We start from the raw sequence: 22,088 nt of genomic DNA, 5'->3' as shown, positions 1-22,088 counted from the left end.
CTCTTGTAAGCAGCATATAGATGGGTCTTGCTTTTTTATCCACTCTATTACTCTGTGTCTTTTGATTGGTGCATTCAGTCCATTTACATTTAGGGTGATTATTGAAAGGTATGTACTTATTGCTATTGCAGGCTTTAAGTCTGTGGTTACCAAAGGTTCAAGGTTAGCTTCTTTACTATCTTACTGTCTAACTTAACTCGCTTATTGAGTTAATTTCCAGCTGCTGGACTGATAAACACGGTCTGATGATTCTTTATTTCTCTCCATTCTTATTCCTCCTCCTCCATTCTTCATATGTTGGGTGTTTTGTTCTGTGGTCTTTTTTAGAAGTGCTCCCATCTAGAGCAGTCCCTGTAAGGTGCCCTGTAGAGGTGGTTTGTGGGAGGCAAATTCCCTTAGCTTTTGCTTGTCTGGGAATTGTTTAATCCCTCCTTCATATTTAAATGATAATCGTGCTGGATACAGAATTCTTGGTTTGAGGCCCTTCTGTTTCATTGCATTAAGTATATCATGCCATTCTCTTCTGGCCTGTAAGGTTTCTGTTGAGAAGTCTGATGATAGCCTGATGGGTTTTCCTTTGTAGGTGACCTTTTTTTCTCTCTGGCTGCCTTTAATAATTTGTCCTTGTCTATGATCTTTGCCATTTTAATTATTATGTGTCTTGGTGTTGCCCTCCTTGGATCCCTTGTTATGGGAGTTCTGTGTACCTCTGTGGTCTGAGAGGCCATTTCCTCCCCTAGTTTGGGGAAGTTTTCAGCAATTATTTCTTCAAAGATACTTTCTATCCCTTTTTCTCTCTCTTCTTCTTCTGGTACCCCCATAATGCAGATATTGTTCCGTTTCAATTGGTCACACAGTTCTCTTAAAATTCTTTCATTCCTGGAAATCTTTTTATCTCTCTCTGCATCAGCTTCTCTGTGTTCCTGTTCTCTGTTTTCTAGTCCATTAATGGTCTCTTGCATCTCGTCCATTCTGCTTTGAAGTCCTTCCAGAGATTGTTTTATTTCTGTATTCTCCCTCCTTAGTTCTTGCATATTTCTCTGCAAGTCCATCAGCATGGTTATGGCTTTTGTTTTGAATTCTTTTTCAGGAAGATTGGTTAAATCTATCTCCCCAGGTTCCTTCTCAGGGGAAGATGTAGATGTCGAAGCTGTCTGGGTTCGTCTTGTCTGGATCAAATTTTTTTGCCTTTTCATGTTGATAGGTGCAGTGGTATGCTATTGACTTGTCTGTCAGCTGGGAAAGTCAAGACTCCACTTGCTCCTGGCCTTTCTTTACTGGGACACCTGCAACCCTTAGTGGCTTGTGTTGGGCAACTGCGTGTAGACTGGGTCTCTGCATCTTGCCCGGCCGGTATGGAGGAAGCTCCCTTGCTGTGGGCATGGCCAGCCTCAAGCTGCTACTCTGCTATGGCGGGTCCCCGGAGGGGTAATGGACAGGGGGCTGTTTGGCTCTTTACCTCTGTGATGGGGTCTCAGAGCTGTTGCCCAGGGGGTTAGTGTGCCCGGAGTTCCCTGGAATTTCCAGCTGCTGGACTGTGACCTGGGATGCTTCCGTCCAGCTGTGGGGTCCCTGTCCCTTTAAGACTTTCAAAAATCACTCGCTTTTCTTTGTCCCGGGGGTGCTGGCTGCGGGACCCGCTCACAGGTCTTACTGTCCTGCTTCCCTAGTTTCCAGCACCCCATGCATGCACTGTGTGTCTGTGCTCTGGTGCGGATGGCTAGGGCTGGGTGTTTAGAAGTCCTGGGCTCCCTCTCCCTCCCCGCTCTGACTCCTCTCCTCCCGCCAGGAGCTGGGGGAGAGGGGCCTCGGGTCCCGCTGGGCTGCGGCTTGTATCTTACCCCTTTCACCAGGCACTGGGTTCTCGCAGGTGTGGATGTAATCTGGCTGTTGTCCTGTGTCTTCTGGTCACTCTTTTAGGGATAGTTGTATTTGTTGTGTTTTCAAAAATATGTATGTTTTTGGGAGGAGATCCCCACTGTCCTATTCACGCCGCCATCTTGGCTCTGCCCCCCACCAGAATTGCTGATTTGTTAAGAAAATATCTATTTCTTTTGCACTTTACCCTTTTGGGTGGTGTGGGGGAGAAGAGGGAGATGGATGTGCATATGTATAATTTCTGTCTCACCCTCAGACAGTTATTTCAGTTAAATACCCCACATTTCTCTCTGTCATATAATTCCTATTCACTTACTCCAGAAAAATCCTATTCTTTAGTCTGTTTCATGCATTAAATAGAAAAACCCTATACATATAAAGTTAAGTACTACTATTACTACATCTATTCCAGAAAAGGAAAAGTCAAAGTCCTGAAGTTATTATGGACCAACAAATACACACAGAATATTATTAAATACTACAGCAATTAAAGCCCCTGCAAGTACTTAAAAATCATCTTCAAAACATTGTTAAGATATAATTTTTTAATGTTTTGTGGAAGATTTCAACAACTAAGTTCATGACAGATACTGATCTGCAGTTCTCTTTGTGTACTACCTTTGCTTTTGGCATGAGGTAATATAAAATGAGGCAGACATGCAGCTACTATCTATTGGATGGTGACTCTGCTAGCAATTAGAAATGTATGAGTGAAATCTCAAAAACAGACAAAACACTTGCTCTCTGTGTGGATCTCAGAAAGTAAACATATAAGTCAAGTAGTGGTAAGTGTTAAGAAAAGCCAACGAGGGCTCAGAAATAAAGTGATGGAGTTAAGTGCTGTTTTACATAGAGTGCATGGTCAGAAAGACCTTTTTGATAAAGGGATATCTGCAGAAAGAGATGAATATAGTAAGGGAGAGGTTAAATGAAAATTTAAGAACAGCATTACAAGAATGCTATGAAAAACAATATGCCACTAAGTTGGACAACATAGAAGAAATGGACAAAGTCCTAGAAAAATACAACCTTCCAAGACTGACCCAGGAAGAAACAGGAAATATGAACAGACCAATTACCAGTAAAAAAATTGAACTGGTATTCAAAAAACTATCCAGAACCAGATCGCTTCAAAACTAAATTATACCGAACATTTAATCTAATACCCACCCTTCTTATAGTATTCCAAAAAGTAAAAGAGAAGGGAATACTTCCAAACTCATTCTCTGAGGACAGCATCACTGTAACCAAAACCAGGCAAAGACACCACAAAAAGATTATTATAGACCTATATCCCTGATAAATACAGATGCAAAACTTGTCAATGAAGTATTAGCAAACCAAATTCAAAAATACATCAAAAGGATCACCCATCACAATCAAGTGGAGTTTATTTCAGGGAGGCAAGGATAGTAAAATTTTCATCAACCAATTTTATCAAAAAGGATAAAAAAGCATATGATCAACTCAAAAGATGCTGAAAAAGCATTTGACAAAATTCAACATCCATTCATGATAAAAACTCTCAACAAAATGGGTATAGAGGGCAAGTACCTCAACATAATAAAAGCCATATATGACAAATCTACAGCCAACATTATACTTAACAGCGAGAAGCTGAAAGCTTTTCCTTTAAGATGGGGAACAAGACAAGGACGCCCACTTTCCCCACTTTATTCAACATAGTTCTGGAGGTCCTAGCCACGGCAATCAGACAACACAAAGAAATAAAAGGCATCCAGATTGGCAAGGAAGAAGTTAAATTGTCCCTGTTTGCAGATGACATGATATTGTACATAAAAAACCCTAAAGAATCCACTCCAAAACTACTAGATCTAATATCTGAATTCATCAAAGTTGCAGGATATAAAATTAATACACAGAAATCTGTTGCATTCCTATACACTAACAAGGAACTAGCAGAAAGAGAAATCAGGAAAACAATTCCATTCACAATTGCATCAAAAAGAATAAAATACCTAGGAATAAACCTAACCAAGGAAGTGAAAGACCCATACCCTGAAAACTATGGGACACTCTTAAGAGAAATTAAAGAGGACACTAGTAAAGGGAAATTCATCCCATGTTCTTGGCTAGGAAGAATTAATATTGTCAAAATGGCCATCCTGCCTAAAGCAATCTATAGATTCAATGCAATCCCTATCAAAATACCTACAGCATTCTTCAGTGAACTAGAGCAATTAGTTCTAAAATGCATATGGAATGACAAAAGACCCCGAATAGCCAAAGCAATCCTGAGAAGGAAGAATAAAGCAAGGGGAATTACGCTCCCTGACTTCAAGCTCTACTACAAAGCCATAGTAATCAAGACAATTTGATACTGGTACAGGAACAGACCCACAGACCAGTGGAACAGAACAGAGTCAGATATAAACTCAAGCATATATGGTCAATTAACATGCAATAAAGGAGCCATGGATATACAATGGGGAAATGACAGCCTCTTCAACAACTGGTGTTGGCAAAACTGGACAGCTACATGTAAGAGAATGAAACTGGATTATTGTCTAACCCCATAAACAAAAGTAAACTCAAAATGGATCAAAGACCTGAATGTAAGTCATGAAACCATAAAACTCTTAGAATAAAATATAGGCAAAAATCTCTTGGTCATAAACATGAGCAACTTCTTCATGAACATATCTCCCCGGGCAAGGGAAACAAAAGCAAAAATGAACAAGTGGGACTATATCAAACTAAAAAGCTTCTGTACAGCAAAGGAAACCATCAGTAGAACAAAAAGACATCCTACAGTATGGGAGAATATATTCATAAAGGACATATCTGATAAGGGGTTGACATCCAAATTATATAAAGAGCTCACACACCTCAACAAATGAAAAGCAAATAAGCCAATTAAAAAAATGGGCAGAGCATCTGAACAGACACTTCTCCAAAGAAGGAATTCACATGGCCAACAGGCACATGAAAAGGTGCTCCACATCGCTAATCATCAGAGAAATGCAAATTAAAACCACAACGAGATATTACCTAACACCAGTTAGGATGGCCAACACCCAAAAGACAAACAAGAACAAATGTTGGCAAGGATGTGGAGAAAGGGGAACTCTCCTACACTGCTGGTGGGAATGTAAACTAGTTCAACCATTGTGGAAAACAGTATGGAGGTTCCTCAAAAAGCTCAAAATAGAAATACCATTTGACCCAGGAATTCCTCTTCTAGGAATCTGACCTAAGAATGCAGCAGCCCAGTTTGAAAAAGACATATACACCCCTATGTTTATTGCAGCACTATTTACAATAGTCAAGAAATGGAACCAACCTAAATGTCCATCAGTAGATGAACGGATAAAGAAGATGTGGTACATATACACAATGGAATATTATTCAGCCATAAGAAGAAAACAAATCCTACCATTTGCAACAACATGGATGGAGCTAGAGGGTATTATGCTCAGTTAAATAAGCCAGGCAGAGAAAGACAAGTATCAAATGATTTAATTTATCTGTGGAGTATAACAACAAAGCAAAAACTGAAGGAACAAAACAACAGCAGACTCACAGAACCCAAGAATGGACTAACAGTTACCAAAGGGAAAGGGACTGGAGAGGGTGGGTGGGAAGGGAGAGATAAGGAATTGGGACATTACGATTAGCACACATAATGTAGCGGGCAGGTACATGGGAAAGGCAGTATATACAGAGAAGACAAGTAGTGATTCTATAGCATCTTACTACACTGATTGACAGTGACTGTAATGGGGTATGAAGGGAGGACTTGGTAATGGGGGAGTGTAGTAACCATAATGTTGTTCAAGTAATTGTACACTAATGATATCAAAATAAAAAAAATTTTTTAAGTGCAAAATTCAGTATCTTTTAAGCTAGGGAGTCAATGACTGTTTCATTTCTCATGCTGATAAATCAAACACACAAATTAAGTATATTAAACAGTCTTTTATAAATAAAATTAGACTATGTACCTTTCAAATTATCACCATAAAAAAAAACCTCTAGCTATAGTTTTTTTAAAAGCTTCAATAAACATTAAAATAAAAAAACCACAATAGGAGATCAAACACGTCACTAAAGAGTAATATGGTTAATAGACTCATTCTCTTAAAAGGAGACTCAGACTGGATTATAAAATTAAACTCAAATATTATTTTTTATGAGAGAAACACCTAAAAACTAATGACCCAGAAAGGATTAAAATAAAATGACAGGCCCAAGTACAGCAGCTCTATCCATGTTACAAACCACATGAATATAAACAAAAAGAGAGTAGGATTGGCAATATCAATGTCTGACAAACTGTACTGAAGGAAAAAAGGGTACCAAAAAGTCATAATCTTATCATTAAAACTATTTAAAAAAATCAGAAAATATATGAATTCTTTAAGAATGTCAGAGAGAAAGTATACCCACTAAGATTAATGACTTAAAAAATATCACTTATTTCACTCATCTGTGGAATATAAAAAAAAAAAAACAACTGAAGGAACAAAACAGCAGCAGGCTCACAGAAACCAAGAATGGACTAACAGTTACCAAAGGGAAATGAACTGGGGAGGATGGGTGGGAAGGGAGGGACAAGGGGGGAAAAGGGGCATTACAATTAGCACACATAATGTAGGGGGGACACGGGGAAGACAATATTGCACAGAGAAGACAAGTAGTAACTCCATAGCATCTTATTATGCTGATGGACAGTGACTGTAATTGGGTATGTGGTGGGGACTTGATAATGGGGGGAAATCTAGTAACCACAGGGTTGCTCATGTAATTGTATATTAATGATACCGAAAATAAAAAGGAATTTTAACAAATTCATACCGGAGCTGAAATTAAAAAAAAAAGCAAAAATATCACTGATCAACCACAAAGTGAGAGAGGAAGATGCTATTCACAACAGCAAGAAATACCATAAATATGAAGACTTCTGTGGCAAAAGCTATACTTTCCTTAAGACTTGAATGAATAAGAAAAAATCCTTACTACTGTCAAAATTGTCTAAATTAATCTCACAAGCATTTTTCTGTTTGATAAAAATTATATTAAAGTTCTCCTGGGAAAAAAGTTCTGAAAATAAAAAGGAAATAACTGAAAAATAAAATAAATGAAAATTATAAAATGCAAGGAAAAGTTAAGAGTCATCAAAATCAGTATTGAACTATAAATAGGAGGGGAAAGAAATCACTGGAACAGAAAACAAAACCCATGGTTACATGGAAATTCCGTTTATGACAATTGAGGCATTTCAAATCTGTGAATAAAAAACTGAGTCTGTAGTAAATGCCTCTGGCAAACTGCCTAGTTATTTGAAAAATAACAGACCTAGAGTTCTCCTTCACTTATTAGAACAAAGTCATTTCTGATGGTGTAAATATTTAAATGTAGAAGGAAAAACTAGAAGAAATTACAGTTAAATAGTTCCAAAATTGCCTAATAGAAAAACTCCAAGTCCAAAAAAGGGAGGAACAGAGAAAGAAGGGATGACAAATTTATCTAAGAAGAAAAAATTACTTCCACATGGAAAAGTATCATAAGTAGAGCTCAAAAAAGAAATCTTTTACAACATGAAGAGTCACCTCATGTGTACATGGGATTTAATAAAAGACAAAAGCTGACAGAATTGGGTAAAGTATAAGTAGAGGTCATTAACAGAATATAAAAGTGGTCAAACATTAAAATCACATTATTAAGTGTTTACTGAATTTCTGTTATTCTTTCTGCTGGGGGAAGTATTTAAATATTAGTCAATCATATATGAATGAACTGTAACATTAAATGAGCATCTTTTACAAAACAATGTAGTAAGAAATTCCAACTTTTCAAACAGTCTTAATTTGTCCTTTATTAAATAACATCCTTTGTTATTAACATCATATAATGATGTTACATACCTACAATAATATATAATATCCACAATTAATCTTTTGTTAAATAATATCATATAATGATATATTTTCCTTTTTATGATTTACTGAGAAGTTAGAATTATAGGATTGAAAATATATACTTATTATTATATGAATTATAGTGAAAGTAAGCCATACCCTCAAGTCAAATGAAAGAAACTGCTATAAAGTCCAGTGCACTCACTGAAGGCCGTGAGGGATAAACATCTCTGTTTCCTGTGAGAACCCAGACCATTCATTATTTGGACTCTAACTATCCCTCCAACATAATTCAAGTATTTGCTCAAGTGACTCTTCCAGGAAAGGCAAATGCTTGCATAGTTCTGTTATATTCTCTTCTATTTGTTTTAGTGATATTTTGGAGGTCATTTTTATACTTATTAGATAGAACTTAATAAGAGAAGTCTAAAACAGTATTATTATAACAATTTCTATTATCAAGGAAAAGAAGGATACTGTCCCTTTCCTGAAATCTAATTTTTAAAGTGTTCCAGCATATATGTTGCCTGAGTAATATCTCTCTAATGAATCATACACACAATGATCAAAATTTGAAATGCAAAATCACTGTAACTGCTCAAGTTAAGAAATATGCATAATTATGGCTACACAATTACTCTATATGTCTAAGTTTATGAAGGAGAAAGTATATAGATCATCAAATATTCACCTACCTGGTCAAAAATCACTACCCCTCATCCCAATGACATTTTTTGTAGAAATTGAAAAAGCCATTCTAAAATTTATATGTAATCTCAAGGGCCCTCAGATAACAAAATCTTGAAAAAAAATAAAGCAGGATAACTCATACTTCCAGATTTCAAAACTTACTAAAAAGCTATACAATCAAAGTAATATGATACTGGTATGAAGATAGACATACAGAACAATGGAATAGAATAGAAAGCCCAGAAACATGCTCTCATATATGTGGTCAAAAAAGACCATTCAATGGGAAAGGACAATCTTTTCAATAAATGGTTCTGGGAAAACTGGATATCCATAAGCAAAAGAATGAAGTTGGACCCTTACCTAATACCAATATATATGCAAAAACTATACATAAAAATTATATATAATTTAACTAAAAATGGACCAAAGACTTAATAAAAGACAATCTAGAGGATATGGATAAATTCCTAGAAACATAAATCTTCCAACACAGAATCAGGAGTAGAACAGACCAACTACTACTAATGAACTCTCAACAACAAAAAAAAATCCAGGACAAGATGGCTTCAAGAGGAATTCTACCAAACATCTGAAGAGTTAATACATATCCTTCACAAACTATTCAAAAAAAAAACTGAAGAGGAAGGAACTTCCAAATTCATTTTGCAAGGTCAACATTACCCTGATACCAAAACCAGCCAGAGACTACAAAAGAAGAAAAATTCAGGCCAATATAATATCCCCAAGGAACAAAGATCCTAAAATACTCAACAATATATTACCAAACTGAATTAAAAAATACACTAAAAGCATCATTTACCATGATCAAGTAGGATTTAGTCTTGTGATGCAAGGATGGCTCAATATCCACAAATCAATATATACCACATTAACAAATGAAAATCATGTGATCATCTCAAAAGGTGCTAGAAAAGATTCTAACAAAATTCAACATTTATTCATAATAAAAAGTCTCAACACATGGGTATACAGGGAACATACTCAACATAATAAAGTCCATATATGACAAATACACCACTAACATCATACTCAGTAGTGAAAGCTGAAAACTTTTCCTGTAAAGTCAGGACAGACAATGATAGACAAGAAAAATAAATAAATTGGTAAGAAAGAAGTAAAACTGCCACTATTTGCAGATGACATGATACTATATATATAGAAAACCCTAAAGACTTCACCAAAAATCAATTAGGATAAATGAATTAAGGATATATATATATACAAAATATATCCTGAATATACAGAAATCTGTTATAGTTCTGTATATGAATGATGTACTATCAGAAAGAGAAATTTAAAAAACAATCCTATTTACAACTGCATCAAAAAGAATAAAATATCTAGGAATAAATATAAGCAAGAAGGTGAAAAACCTGTACTCCAAAACTGTAAGACATTGATAAGAGAAACAGATGATGACATAAATAAATGGAAATCTATTCCATGCTCACAGATAAGAATTAACATTGGTAAAATCTCCATACTACCCAAAGCAATCTACAGATTCAATGCAATCCCTATCAAAATATCAACATCATTTTTCATAAAACAAATAATCACAAAATTTATATGGAACCACAAAAGACCCCAAATAGCTAAAAAAATTTTCAGCAAGAACAAAGCTAGATGTATCATGTGGCCAGATGTTGAAATGTATTACAAAGTTATAGTAATCAAAACAGTATGATACAGGCACAAAAAAAGATACACAGATCAACGGAACAGAACAGAGAGCCCAGAAATAAACTCACACTTACATGGTCAATTAATCTACACAAAGGAAGCAAAAATATATGATGGGGAAAGAGAATCTCTTCAATAAATGGGTGTTGGGAAAACTGGACAGCCACATGCAAAAAACGAACTGGATCACTTTCTTACAACATGTATTTTGAGTTGTAAGAATTACAACATTAATTTTTTGAGTCACATCAAGAAACTGATTGAAAGTGGATTAAAGACCTAAACCTTGAAACCATGAAACTCTTAAAAGAAAACATAGGCAGTAAACTCCAGGACGTCAGTTTTAGCAATAATATTTTTTTGGATCTGTCTCCTCAGGCAAAGGCAACAAAAGTAAGGGAAAACAAGTGAGACTACATCAAAATAAAAAGCTTTTGCACAGCAAAGGAAACCATCAAGAAAATGAAAAGGAACCTATTGATTGGGGAAGATATTTGCAAATGATATAGCTGATAAGGGGTTAACATCCAAAATATATAAAAACTCATATAACTCAACACCGAAAACACAAACACCTTGATTAAAATATAGACAGAAAATCTGAATAGACATTTTTCCAAAGAAGACATACAGATGGACAAGACACATGAAAAGATACTCGACATCATTCATCATCAGGGAAATACAAATCAAAACCACAATGAGATATCACCTCACACCTGTCAGAATGGCTAGTATCAAAAAGACAAGAAATAGTAAGTGTTGACAAGGATATGGAGAAAAGGGAACCCTTGTGAACTGCTGGTGGGAATATAAACTGGTGCAGCCACTATAGAAAACAGTATGGTGGTTCCTCAAAATATTAAAAACAATTACTATACAATCCAACAATACCACTCCTGGATATTTACATTAAGAAAACAAAAACCCTAATTCAAAAAGATATATGCACTCGTGTGTTCATTACAGCATTATTTGTAACAGCCAAGATACAGAAGCAACTGAGGTATCCATCAACAGATGAGTGGATAAAGAAGATGTGGTATATGTATGCAATGGACTATATATTCCATTGCCATAAAAAAGAACTAAATCTTGCCATTTGTGACAACATGGATAGACCTAGTCGATATTATACTAAATGAAATATCAGACATAGACAAATACCATATGATGTCATTTATATGTGAATCTAAAAAACAAACAAAGGAACAAACAAAACAAAACAGAAAATGACATAAATACTGAGAACAAACTTGGTTGCCAGTTGTGGGGGGAGGGGGATGCGTGATTAAGAGAGAAAAACTTCCAGTTATATAAAATAAATGTCACAGGGACATAACGTACAACATAGGGAATGTAGTCATTAATATTGTAATAACTTTGTACGATGACAGATAGCAACTACACTTATTGTGGTGAACATTTTACCATGTATATAAATGTCAAATCACCAAGCTCTATACACCCAAATCTAGTATAATACACTATGTCAACTATGCTTCAATTAATAAAAATTAGGCAAAGGACTTGAACAGACATTTCTTCTAAGAAGGTAATCACATGGCTAATAAGCACATGAAATCAATGTCAACATCGGTATCTTTAGGGAAATGTAAATAAACACTACAATGAGATCCCCCTCATATCTATTAGGATGGCTGCTCTAATGAAACAGAAAAGTAAAGAGTGTTGGCAAGCATTGTGGAAAAACTGGAACTCTTGCACACTATTGGTAGGAATGTAAAAAATGTATAACCACTGTGGAAAACAGTATGGCCTTTCCTCAAAAAATTAAAAATAGAATTACCATATGATCCAGTAATTCCACTTCTGGGTTAATACCCAAAAGACTGAAAGCAGGTCTTGAAGAAACATTGTTCATAGCATTATTCACGACAGCTAAAATGTGGAGGCAACCCAGTGTCCACCAACCACTGAACTGGGTAAGTAAAATGTGGTATATACATTGAATGTAATGTTAATAGTTTGGAAGAGGAAGAAAATTCTGTCAACACAGATGAACCTTGAGGATATCATTCTAAATGAAATAAGCCAGTAACAAAAGGCCAAATACTGTATGATTCCACTTACACGAAGTACCTAGAGTAGTCAAAATCAGAGACAGAAAGGGAACCAGTGTTTGCCAGAAGCTGGAGGTAAGAGGAGAATGGTATATTATTCTATAATGGGTACAGAGTTTCAGTTTTACAGGATAAGAGTTAAGAGATGGGTGGTGGTGATTATAGCACATTACATATATATTTCATATCACTGAACTGTATACTTAAAACTATTTTAGATGTATGTTTTATGTTATGTGTACTTTGCCATAATAAAAAAACTGGAGGAAAAAAAGCTACTGCTCTCATTAGAAATTCTTAAGATATCAAAATAATAAAATTATTGCAGGCTTTATACAGTAGTTTTGTTTCCAAAGGAAATTACTCAGTATGTTCTAAAACAAACAGCCTTCTGACACACAAAGGTGTTAAAAAAAAATAAGCATCAGGCTAAGACCAGAGTTATTAAACCTGAATCAATCAGCCAGGGAATAGCTGACATATAAAGTATCACTATCCCCCAAGTTACCAAATATCATCCCCCAAATCAGTGAATGCTTTCTTAATAAAATTTTCATAAAAGCTAAAATTGAAGTTCAAATATTTCACTACAACCTGAAAAGAAACTTACTTTAACACTATCAATGTATCTTCCAATTACTGAATGTGCACATTTCAAATTTTATTTAGTAACAAAACTATCATATCAAACTCATCTTTAAATGCCAACCTCTAATGGAATTTAATATAACCATATTGGAGGTATCCTACTGCCCTGACAACATAAAAAGAAGATGTCTTTTGGAGGAAAAGAAACAAGGAAGGAAATAAGGAAAATGATTTTTAAATCCTACCCAAGAAAAGTGTTCAAAAATTGTCTTGAGGGTTTTAATACATACCAGGCTCCAATTTGATAATTTTTACTGCAGCCAACTCTCCTGTATGTATATTTCTGGCCTAAAATGAAAATTTAAAAAAAAATTTTTAAGTTCATTAATTAAATAAAAGTTACTTGGTACTATCTTAATTAGTTGCTTATTAATCATGCTTTTTAACAAAACTAAAAAAACCTTTATTTCCAATAAAATGAGTATACTCACTAGAAAAGATACACACACACACAAAATTGCCTTCAGTTCCATCACTCAAAAACAATTACATTTAACATTTTGATGTGCTTCATTTAAGTCTTTTCTTTATACTTGAGCTAATATTTTTCTTAATTAAAAAATACTCATTATATATTTTATAAATATAATCATAGGTCATTAAAGGAAAAAAAATTACATTATCTATCTTACTACCTAGAGGAAAAAAGTTAACATATAATATATATGCTTCCTTTTTTGCCCTGTGTACATATGTGTTGTAGAAGATGATGATGCCATCACAGTCTTCTATAACATGATTTGCAGTGCTGCCTAATTTTCCATTGATAGGCATATAATTTATTTAACTAATCTGTTATTGTTGGAAATTTAGGATTTTAATATTTTACAATGATAAATAGAGGAATAAACATATCTTAGCTTTGTATCTGTCTATGGCTTTCATTATTTCTTTCAGATAAGTTCCTGGAAGAGAAGCAATTAAACACTTAACAAAACATCATTGACTGACTTACTATAGTTAGTGCTGCAATGATTATCACTGCAAATATTTTAGCACACACCAGAATTTATTAGTGAGACAACCTATAAGCATATTGTTGGATCAAAAGGTATGTGGGTTTCAGATGAATATATTGCCACATTGCTCTTAAAATTATCTGAATTTATACACTCATCAACCTTGGATGTCAAATCTATGTCTGCCCAGTTCTATTGTAGGTATAAATTTTTACTGTTTTTAAAATTATGTAATTTCTCCATGCCATGTAATTTTAAATGGCTATGTACACAGCCCATATAATCACTCTCCCTTACTGCTAAACCCTATGGATGTTACAGTCTTTTCATTATGTAGGACTATTTCTTTAAAATGGATCCTAAGGTGTGAAATTACTAGGTCAAACAGTATGAATATGAACATTTAAGGCCATCAACACATATTGCCCAAATTGTTTAAAAGCACTATACCATTATATTGTCATTGCTAATATGAGTGCTCAGTTTCATTGCACCCACTGGTACACCACATGTGGAAATGCAACTGAATGATTTACAACATCTTTCATTTATTATATTCAACTTAAATATAAACTTTCACACTTGGCATAAAAAATAAGAAGCATAGCCAGTTTGAAAAAGACAGATGCACCCCTATGTTTATCGCTGCACTATTTACAATAGGCAAGATATGGAAGCAACCTAAATGTCCATCAGTAGATGAATGGATAAAGAAGATGTGGTACATATACACAATGGAATATTACTCAGCCATAAGAAGAAAACAAATCCTACCATTTGCAACAACATGGATGGAGCTAGAGGGTATTATGCTCAGTGAATAAGCCAGGTGGAGAAAGACAAGTACCAAATGATTTCACTCATATGTGGAGTATAAGAACAAGGGAAAACTGAAGGAACAAAACAGCAGCAGAATCACAGAGCCCAAGAATGGACTAACAGTTACCAAAGGAAAAGGGACTGGGGAAGATGGGTGGGAAGGGAGGGATAAGGGTGGGGAAAAAGAAAGGGGGCATTACGATTAGCATGTATAGTGTGTGGGGGGGGCACAGGGAGGGCTGTGCAACACAGAGAAGACAAGTAGTGATTTTACAGCATCTTACTATGCTGATGGACAGTGACTGTGAAAGGGTATGTGGGGGGGACTTGGTGAAGTGGGGAGCCTAGTGAACATAATGTTCTTCATGTAATTGTAGATTAATGATACCAAAATAAAAAAAAAATAAGGAGCATAGGATAAAACAGGAAGGATGATTATACTAATTTGCTGGATTAAATAAGTCACATTATAAGAAGAAAGAGGAAAACAAAAAGTGAAAGGAAGAGAAGAATGACAAAGAATGTACGTAAGAAAACCTGAGAAGGGATACTTTAAGAAAGGATGTACATATGGTGAGAAAAAGAATAGAATGGGGGAGAGGGATATAGGAAGAAAGTCACAAACAGAAAGGAAGAAAAGGATTTTCTACAGCATAAGTCTCAAATATTTTTTTGATAAGTTCACATTTTCCTCGTATACAGGGTAAGGAGGGGTCTCAAGAAAGGAGGACACATTAAAATTTTTCCCTATCTATAGTGACCCCCTCCTCAACTGCAAATACAGTTAGAGAAATGGGAGCAGGACAACATGAAGTCTCATACCATTCCTACCCTTTCCTCTTCTTGCCCTTGGACAAAAGAATTCTCTCAGAGCCTCAGATCTTGTCCCAGTTCCTAAAATTTTTCAGCACTGTATGCTCACTTATGTTAAAGAAAGTTATGTGCGTATAGATTTAGGCTGTCCACAGCTCAACATTTCACATGCTAGTGAGACTGAAGTATAGAAGACATGGCCAGAGGTTACAGAATAAATAGTTGACATCCAGGGACTCTTGTTCAATGGCTATAAGACATGTACTAGAAGACAAATTCCATTAAAATGATGGAAATTATAATGCCTTATTAGCTTAACAAGATTTTCATATTCATTACCGAGTTCTACTTAAACACAAAAATATATATTTCAGTAAAGATAAGTGGCTTGCCAAAGACTATCCTACTGGACAGAGGCAAGAGCCAAAAGTCAGAACTCAAGAACTTTATTCTATTGTTCAGATTTCACTGTTCTTTTCAATATATGAGAATTCTCTTTTTCCTTTTTAAATTCAACGAGTACTAGAGGAAGTATTAATTATAATAAAAGTATTTTTAACAGATCTCAGGGGTGACTTTTGTTGAAAATAAGTTAACAGACCCATCTGTATGCTGCCTACAAGGGACTCATTTCAGACCCAAAGACATACAGATTGAAAGTGACGGGATGGAAAAAGATAGTTCATGAAAATAATAGGGAGAAAAAGCAGGAGTTAGTAGTATTTATATATCAGACAAAACTGATTTCAAAACAAGGAAAGTAACAAGAGACAAAGAAGGATATTCCATAATGATAAAGGGACAGTCCAACAAGAGGATATAACCATTATATCTATGACCCAATAAAAAGCACCTAAATATATAAAACAAATACTAACAGAATTAAAGGAAGAAATAGATTGCAACACATTCATTTTAGGAGACTTTAACACACTACTCACTCCAAAAGACAGATCAACCAGACACAAAATAAATAAGGAGACAGAGGCACTGAACAATACATTAGAACAGTTGGACTTAACAGACATCTACAGAACATTCCACCCAAAAGCAGAAGGACACATATTCTTCTCATGTGTACACAGAACATTTTCCAGAATAGATCACATACTAGGCCTCAAAAGGAGCCTCAATAAATTACAAAAGATACCAAGCAGCTTCTCAGACCACAATGGTATCAAACTAGAAATAAATTACACAAAGAAAGCAAAAAGGCTACAAACACACAAAGGCTAAACAACATGCTTCTAAACAATCAGTGGATCAATGAACAAATTAAAACAAGAGATTAAACAATATAGAGAGACTGATGAAAACAACAACCAAACAGCCCAATACCTGTGGGATGCAGCAAAGACAGTTCTACAAGGAAACTACATGGCAATACAGGCTTATGTCAAGAAACAAAAACAATCCCACATAAATGGTCTAAACTCACAACTAAAGAAATTAGAAAAAGAACAAATGAAGTCCAAAGTCAGTAGAAGGAGGGACATAATAAAGATCAGAGCAGAATGAAATAAAATAGAGAAGAATAAAACAATAGAAAAAAAATCAATGAAACCAGGAGCTGGTTCTTTGAGAAAATAAACAAAATAGATAAAACCCTATCCAGACTTATCAAGAAAAAAAGAGTGTACACACATAAACAGAATCAGAACTGAAAAGGGAAAAATCACAATGGACACCACAGGTATACAAAGAATTATTAGAGAATACTATGAAAGACTGTATGCCAATAAATCAGACAACCTAGAAGAAATGGACAACTTCCTAGAAAAATAGGACAACCCTCCAAGCTTAACCAGGAAGAAACAGAAAATCTGAACAGACCAATTGAAAGCAATGAAATCAAACTGGTAATCAAAAAACTACCAAGAAAAAAATTCCCAAACCAGATGGCTTCACAGCTGAATTTATCAAACATTTAAAGAGCCCATCCTTCTTAAAGTATTGCAAAAAGTAGGAGAGAAGGGAATACTTCCAAACTCATTCTATGACACCAGCATCACTCTAATACCAAAACCAGACAAAGACACCACAAAAAAGAAAATTACAGACCAATATCCCTGATGAACATAGATGTAAAAATACCCAACAAAATATTAGCAAACCAAATTCAAAAATACATCAAAATGATCATCCATCATGACCAAGTGGGATTTATTCCAGGGATGCAAGGATGGTACAATATTCTTAAATCAGTAAGTATCATACATCACATCAACAAAAAAAAGGACAAAATCATATGATCATCTCAATAGATGCTGAAAAGCATTTGACAAAATTCAACATCCATTCATAATAAAAACTCAAAACAAAATGGATATAGAGGGTATACACCTCAACATAATAAAGCCCATATATACCACAAACCCACAGCCAACATTGCACTTAATAGCAAAAAGATGAAAACTTTTCCTCTAAGATCAGGGACAAGACAAGGATGCCCATTCACACCACTTTTATTCAGCATAGTACTGGGGGTCCTAGCCAAGGCAATCAGACAACACAAAGAAATAAAAGGCATCCAGATTGGTAAGGATGAAGTTAAACTGTCACTGTGTGAAGATGACAGGATATTATACATAGAAAACCCAAAAGACTCCACCAAAAAACTATCAGAACTAATACCTGAATTCAGCAAAGTTGCAGGATACAAAATTAACACAGAGAGAAGTCTGTTGCATTCCTATATACTAATAACAAAGTAGCAGAAAGAGAAATCAGGAAAACAACTCCATTTACAATTGCATCAAAAAGAATAAAATACCTAGGAATAAACCTACCCAAGGAAGACACCAATAAATGGAAATCTATCCCATTCTCATGGATAGGAAAAATTAATATTGTCGTAATTACCATCCTGCCTAAAGGAATCTACAGATTCAATGCAATCTCTATCAAAATACTAACAGCATTCTTCAATGAATCAGAACAAATAGTTTTAAAATTCATATGGAACCACAAAAGACCCCGAACAGCCAAAGCAATCCTAAGAAACTAGAAGAAAGCAGTGGGGATTACACTTCCACTGCAAGCTCTACTACAAAGCAACAGTAATCAAAACAATTTGGTACTGGCAAACAAATAGACCAGTAGATCAGTGGAATAGAATAGAGAGCCCAGATATATACCCATACATATATGGTCAATTAATAGATGATAAAGGATCCATGAACATACACTGGGGAAAAGACAGCCTCTTCAACAACTGGTGTTAGCAAAACTGAACAGCTACATGTAAGAGAATGAAACTGGATTATTGACTAACTCCAAAACTAAACTCTAAATGGATGGAAGATCTAAATGTAAGTCGTGAAACCATAAAACTCTTAGAAGAAAAGATAGGCAAATATTTATTGAATATTAACATAAGCAACTTTTTCCTGAACACGTCTCCTCAGGCAAGGGAAACAAAATCAAAAGTGAATAAATGGGGCTACATCAAACTAAAAAGCTTCTATACAGCAAAGGACATCATCAGCAGAACAAAATGGTATCCTATAGTATGGGAGAATATATCTGTAAGTGATTTATCCAATAAGGGGTTAACATCCAAAATATATAAAGAACTCATACTCCTCAACACCCAAAAAACAAATAACCCTATTAAAAAATGGGGAGGACCTAAATAGACATTTCTCCAAGGAAGAAATACAGATGGCCAACAGGCACATGAATAGATGCTCCACATCATTAATCATCAGGGAAACGTAAACCAAAGCCACAATGAGATAACACCTCACACCAGGTAGGATGTCCAGCATCAAAAAGACTAAGAACAACAAATCCTGGCGAGGATGTGGAGAAAGCGGAACCCTCCTACACTGTTGGTGGGAATGTAAATTGTTGCAACCATTGTAGAAAGCAATATGGAGGTTCCTCAAAAAACTAAAAATAGAAACAATATTTGACCCAGTAATTCCACTCCTAGGAATTTACCCAAAGAAAAGAATATCCCTGATTTGAAAAGACATATGCACTGCTATGTTTATCACTGCACTACTTAACAACAGTCAAGATATGGAAGCAACCTAACTGTCTGTCAACAGATGAATGAATAAAGAAGATGTGGTACATATACACAATGGAGTATTATTCAGCCATAAAAAGAAATGAAATACTCCCATTCTCAACAACATAGACAGACAGAGGGTACTATGCTCAGTGAAATAAACCATGCGGAGGAAGACAAATACCAAATGATTTCACTTATTTGTAGAGTATAAAAACAAAGAAAAACAGAAGGAACAAAATAGTAGCAGACTCACAGAAATGGAGAAGGGTCTAGTGGTTACCAAAGAGAAGGGGTTGGGGTAGGTGGGGTGGGGAGGAAGAAGGGAATTAAGGGGCACGATAATTCACAATTACAATATAGGTTGGTCATGGGGAAGGCAGTATAGCATGGAAAAGACAAGTAATGACTCTATAGCATCTTACTAAGTTAATGGACAGTGACCTCACGGGAGGGGGTGAGGACTTGATAATATGGGTGAATGTTGAACCACTGTTGTGTATTTGAAACCATCATAAGACTGTATATCAATGATACCTTAATAAAAAATAAAATAAACTAACAAAGGAATCATCTTTTACCTTATCTCCTATGATGATTTTCAATGTAACAGAATGTGGACTCTTACATATTTAATGTCTTAATGTAAAAATTTGATAATGGAACTTGATCCAAGGAAAAATATTACTGATTAATTTAAGCATTCTGAAAAAAGTTAACACATAAAAGTCAGTGGACTTCCAACATGTTTAAAATCTATCATATAGGTTGGGATAAATATAAAGTAACAAGACTCAGTCAATTCTTCTTTTAAGGCTATTACATCATAATCTAGCAAACATATCTACTTCTATCCCTAAATGTCAGTACATTTCCTGGTTTTCCTTCTTTCCCTATCCTCCTAAGTGATAATCTAAAAAATTTCACTGGAATCCTACAGAAAACAGAAAAACATCTATGAACACACAGTGGAAGTTTACATATTGGAAAGAAAGATTTAAATATAAGAGAGTGACAGTTGAACCATTCAAAGCTCTAAAATTCAATATTTAACTCATGTGACAATGATACATACTGATAAATCTCTAACAACAAAATATCTTCAGGCTATTCATTATTGCAGTTTTCCAAGGAGAACAGGCCTTAGGGGTAATGCATTCTGCCAGTAACTGGAAACCAAAAGAAAATATGAGTCTATACTTCCCAATTACAGGCAAACAAGTGCCAACAACATGAAAAGACCTCATGAGCTTCTCTGAGATTTTATAACAATTAATTCTGGTTTTAGGTAGACTAATCAGAAGCAAATGACTTGGTGTCTAGTTTGAAGACATTGTTCTCATTCTGGTACATTCTCCTTCTGCTGTCCTTCTCCCCTCCCACATAGCCTAGTGAATTTAGACTTCTTTAGAATGAAATTTAGATATTACCTACTCCAGGAAGTCTTGCCTGGTTAAGTGTGACTGACTAGATTAAAGTGTGTTTTCTTCTTAACTCTGGGCATAATTCTTTGAAGGTCTGTGCCACAGGCAGGTAGATGCTCTCTAAATTTGTTTAATGGACAGTTATGACTGTAGAAAGGTTATTACTCTCTTTACTTAAAAAAAAAGGAGTAAAATATTAAAATCCTCTATAACTAGGAGGTGCTACGAAATTGACAATATACTGCTTTAAATGGTCTTACTTTTTTCATTTATGCTCATTTATTTTCAATTTGTATTAATATGAATTCAATGAAGCATTTTGGAAAAATATTTTATTTGTAAAAAATTACTACAAAATAATTATTTTGTTTTTAAAAATTCAAATAATATAAAATAAACAAGAGATGATAGTCCCCCTTCATCAATCTCATCTGCCTGAAGTTAACTACTGTTAATAGTTTATAGTACATCCCTCCAGATTTTTAGTTAGGTTGATTCTTAAGAACACATACACTAACAGTTTGTCAATTTCTGACAAAGTTAAACATAGTCTTACCATATGATCTAGCAATCCCCACTTCTAGGCATTTCCCCAATTAAGTTATAAAATTATGTCCACACAAAAACCTTAGAATATTATTTAGTAATAAAAAGAAATGAGCCATCAAGCCATGAAAGATACAGAGGAACCTTAAATACATATTGCTAAGAGAAAGAAGTGAGACTGAAAGGCTATTACATCACAATCTAGCAAACATATCTACTTCTATGCCTAAATGTCAGTACATTTCCTGGTCTTCCTTCTTTCCCCATGCCATATGAGTTCAACTATATGATATTCTGGAAAAGGCAAAACCTGTAGAGAGAGTGAAAAGGATAATGGTTGCCAGGGGTTCGGGCAGAGAGCAATGAATAGGTAAAGCATGGGATTTTTTTTGGGTGAAAAAACTATTCTGTATGAAACTGTAGTGGTGGATACATGTCATTATATCTCTGTCAAAACCCACAGAACCGTAGAACACAACAAATGAACCTTAAACTGTGGACTATAATACTAATGTATCAATATTGTTCAGTAATTGTAATTAATGTACCACACTAATGCAAGACGTTAATATGAAGGGAAACTGTGGGGTAGGGGGGTAGATGAATGTAACTCTATGTAC

General features: G+C 34.9%; 1 protein-coding gene across 2 annotated transcripts in view; it reads right to left on the bottom strand.

The window, feature by feature from the left end:
* MAP4K5 (mitogen-activated protein kinase kinase kinase kinase 5) overlaps positions 1-22,088 on the bottom strand; it is a 142,611-nt gene that overhangs the window by 102,167 nt on the left and 18,356 nt on the right. For both annotated transcript variants that reach the window (XM_057488474.1, XM_036917343.2), the window contains exon 3: positions 13,120-13,177. In XM_057488474.1, coding sequence (XP_057344457.1) covers positions 13,120-13,177 — 58 coding nt within the window. The remainder of the gene's footprint in view (positions 1-13,119; positions 13,178-22,088) is intronic.

The sequence above is a fragment of the Manis pentadactyla genome, chromosome 11 (genome assembly GCF_030020395.1).
Source record: "Manis pentadactyla isolate mManPen7 chromosome 11, mManPen7.hap1, whole genome shotgun sequence".
In the NCBI taxonomy this organism is placed as follows: Eukaryota; Metazoa; Chordata; class Mammalia; order Pholidota; family Manidae; genus Manis; species Manis pentadactyla.
Note: the sequence above shows the minus strand (reverse complement) of the source record. Positions and strands in the feature narration are given on the sequence as shown.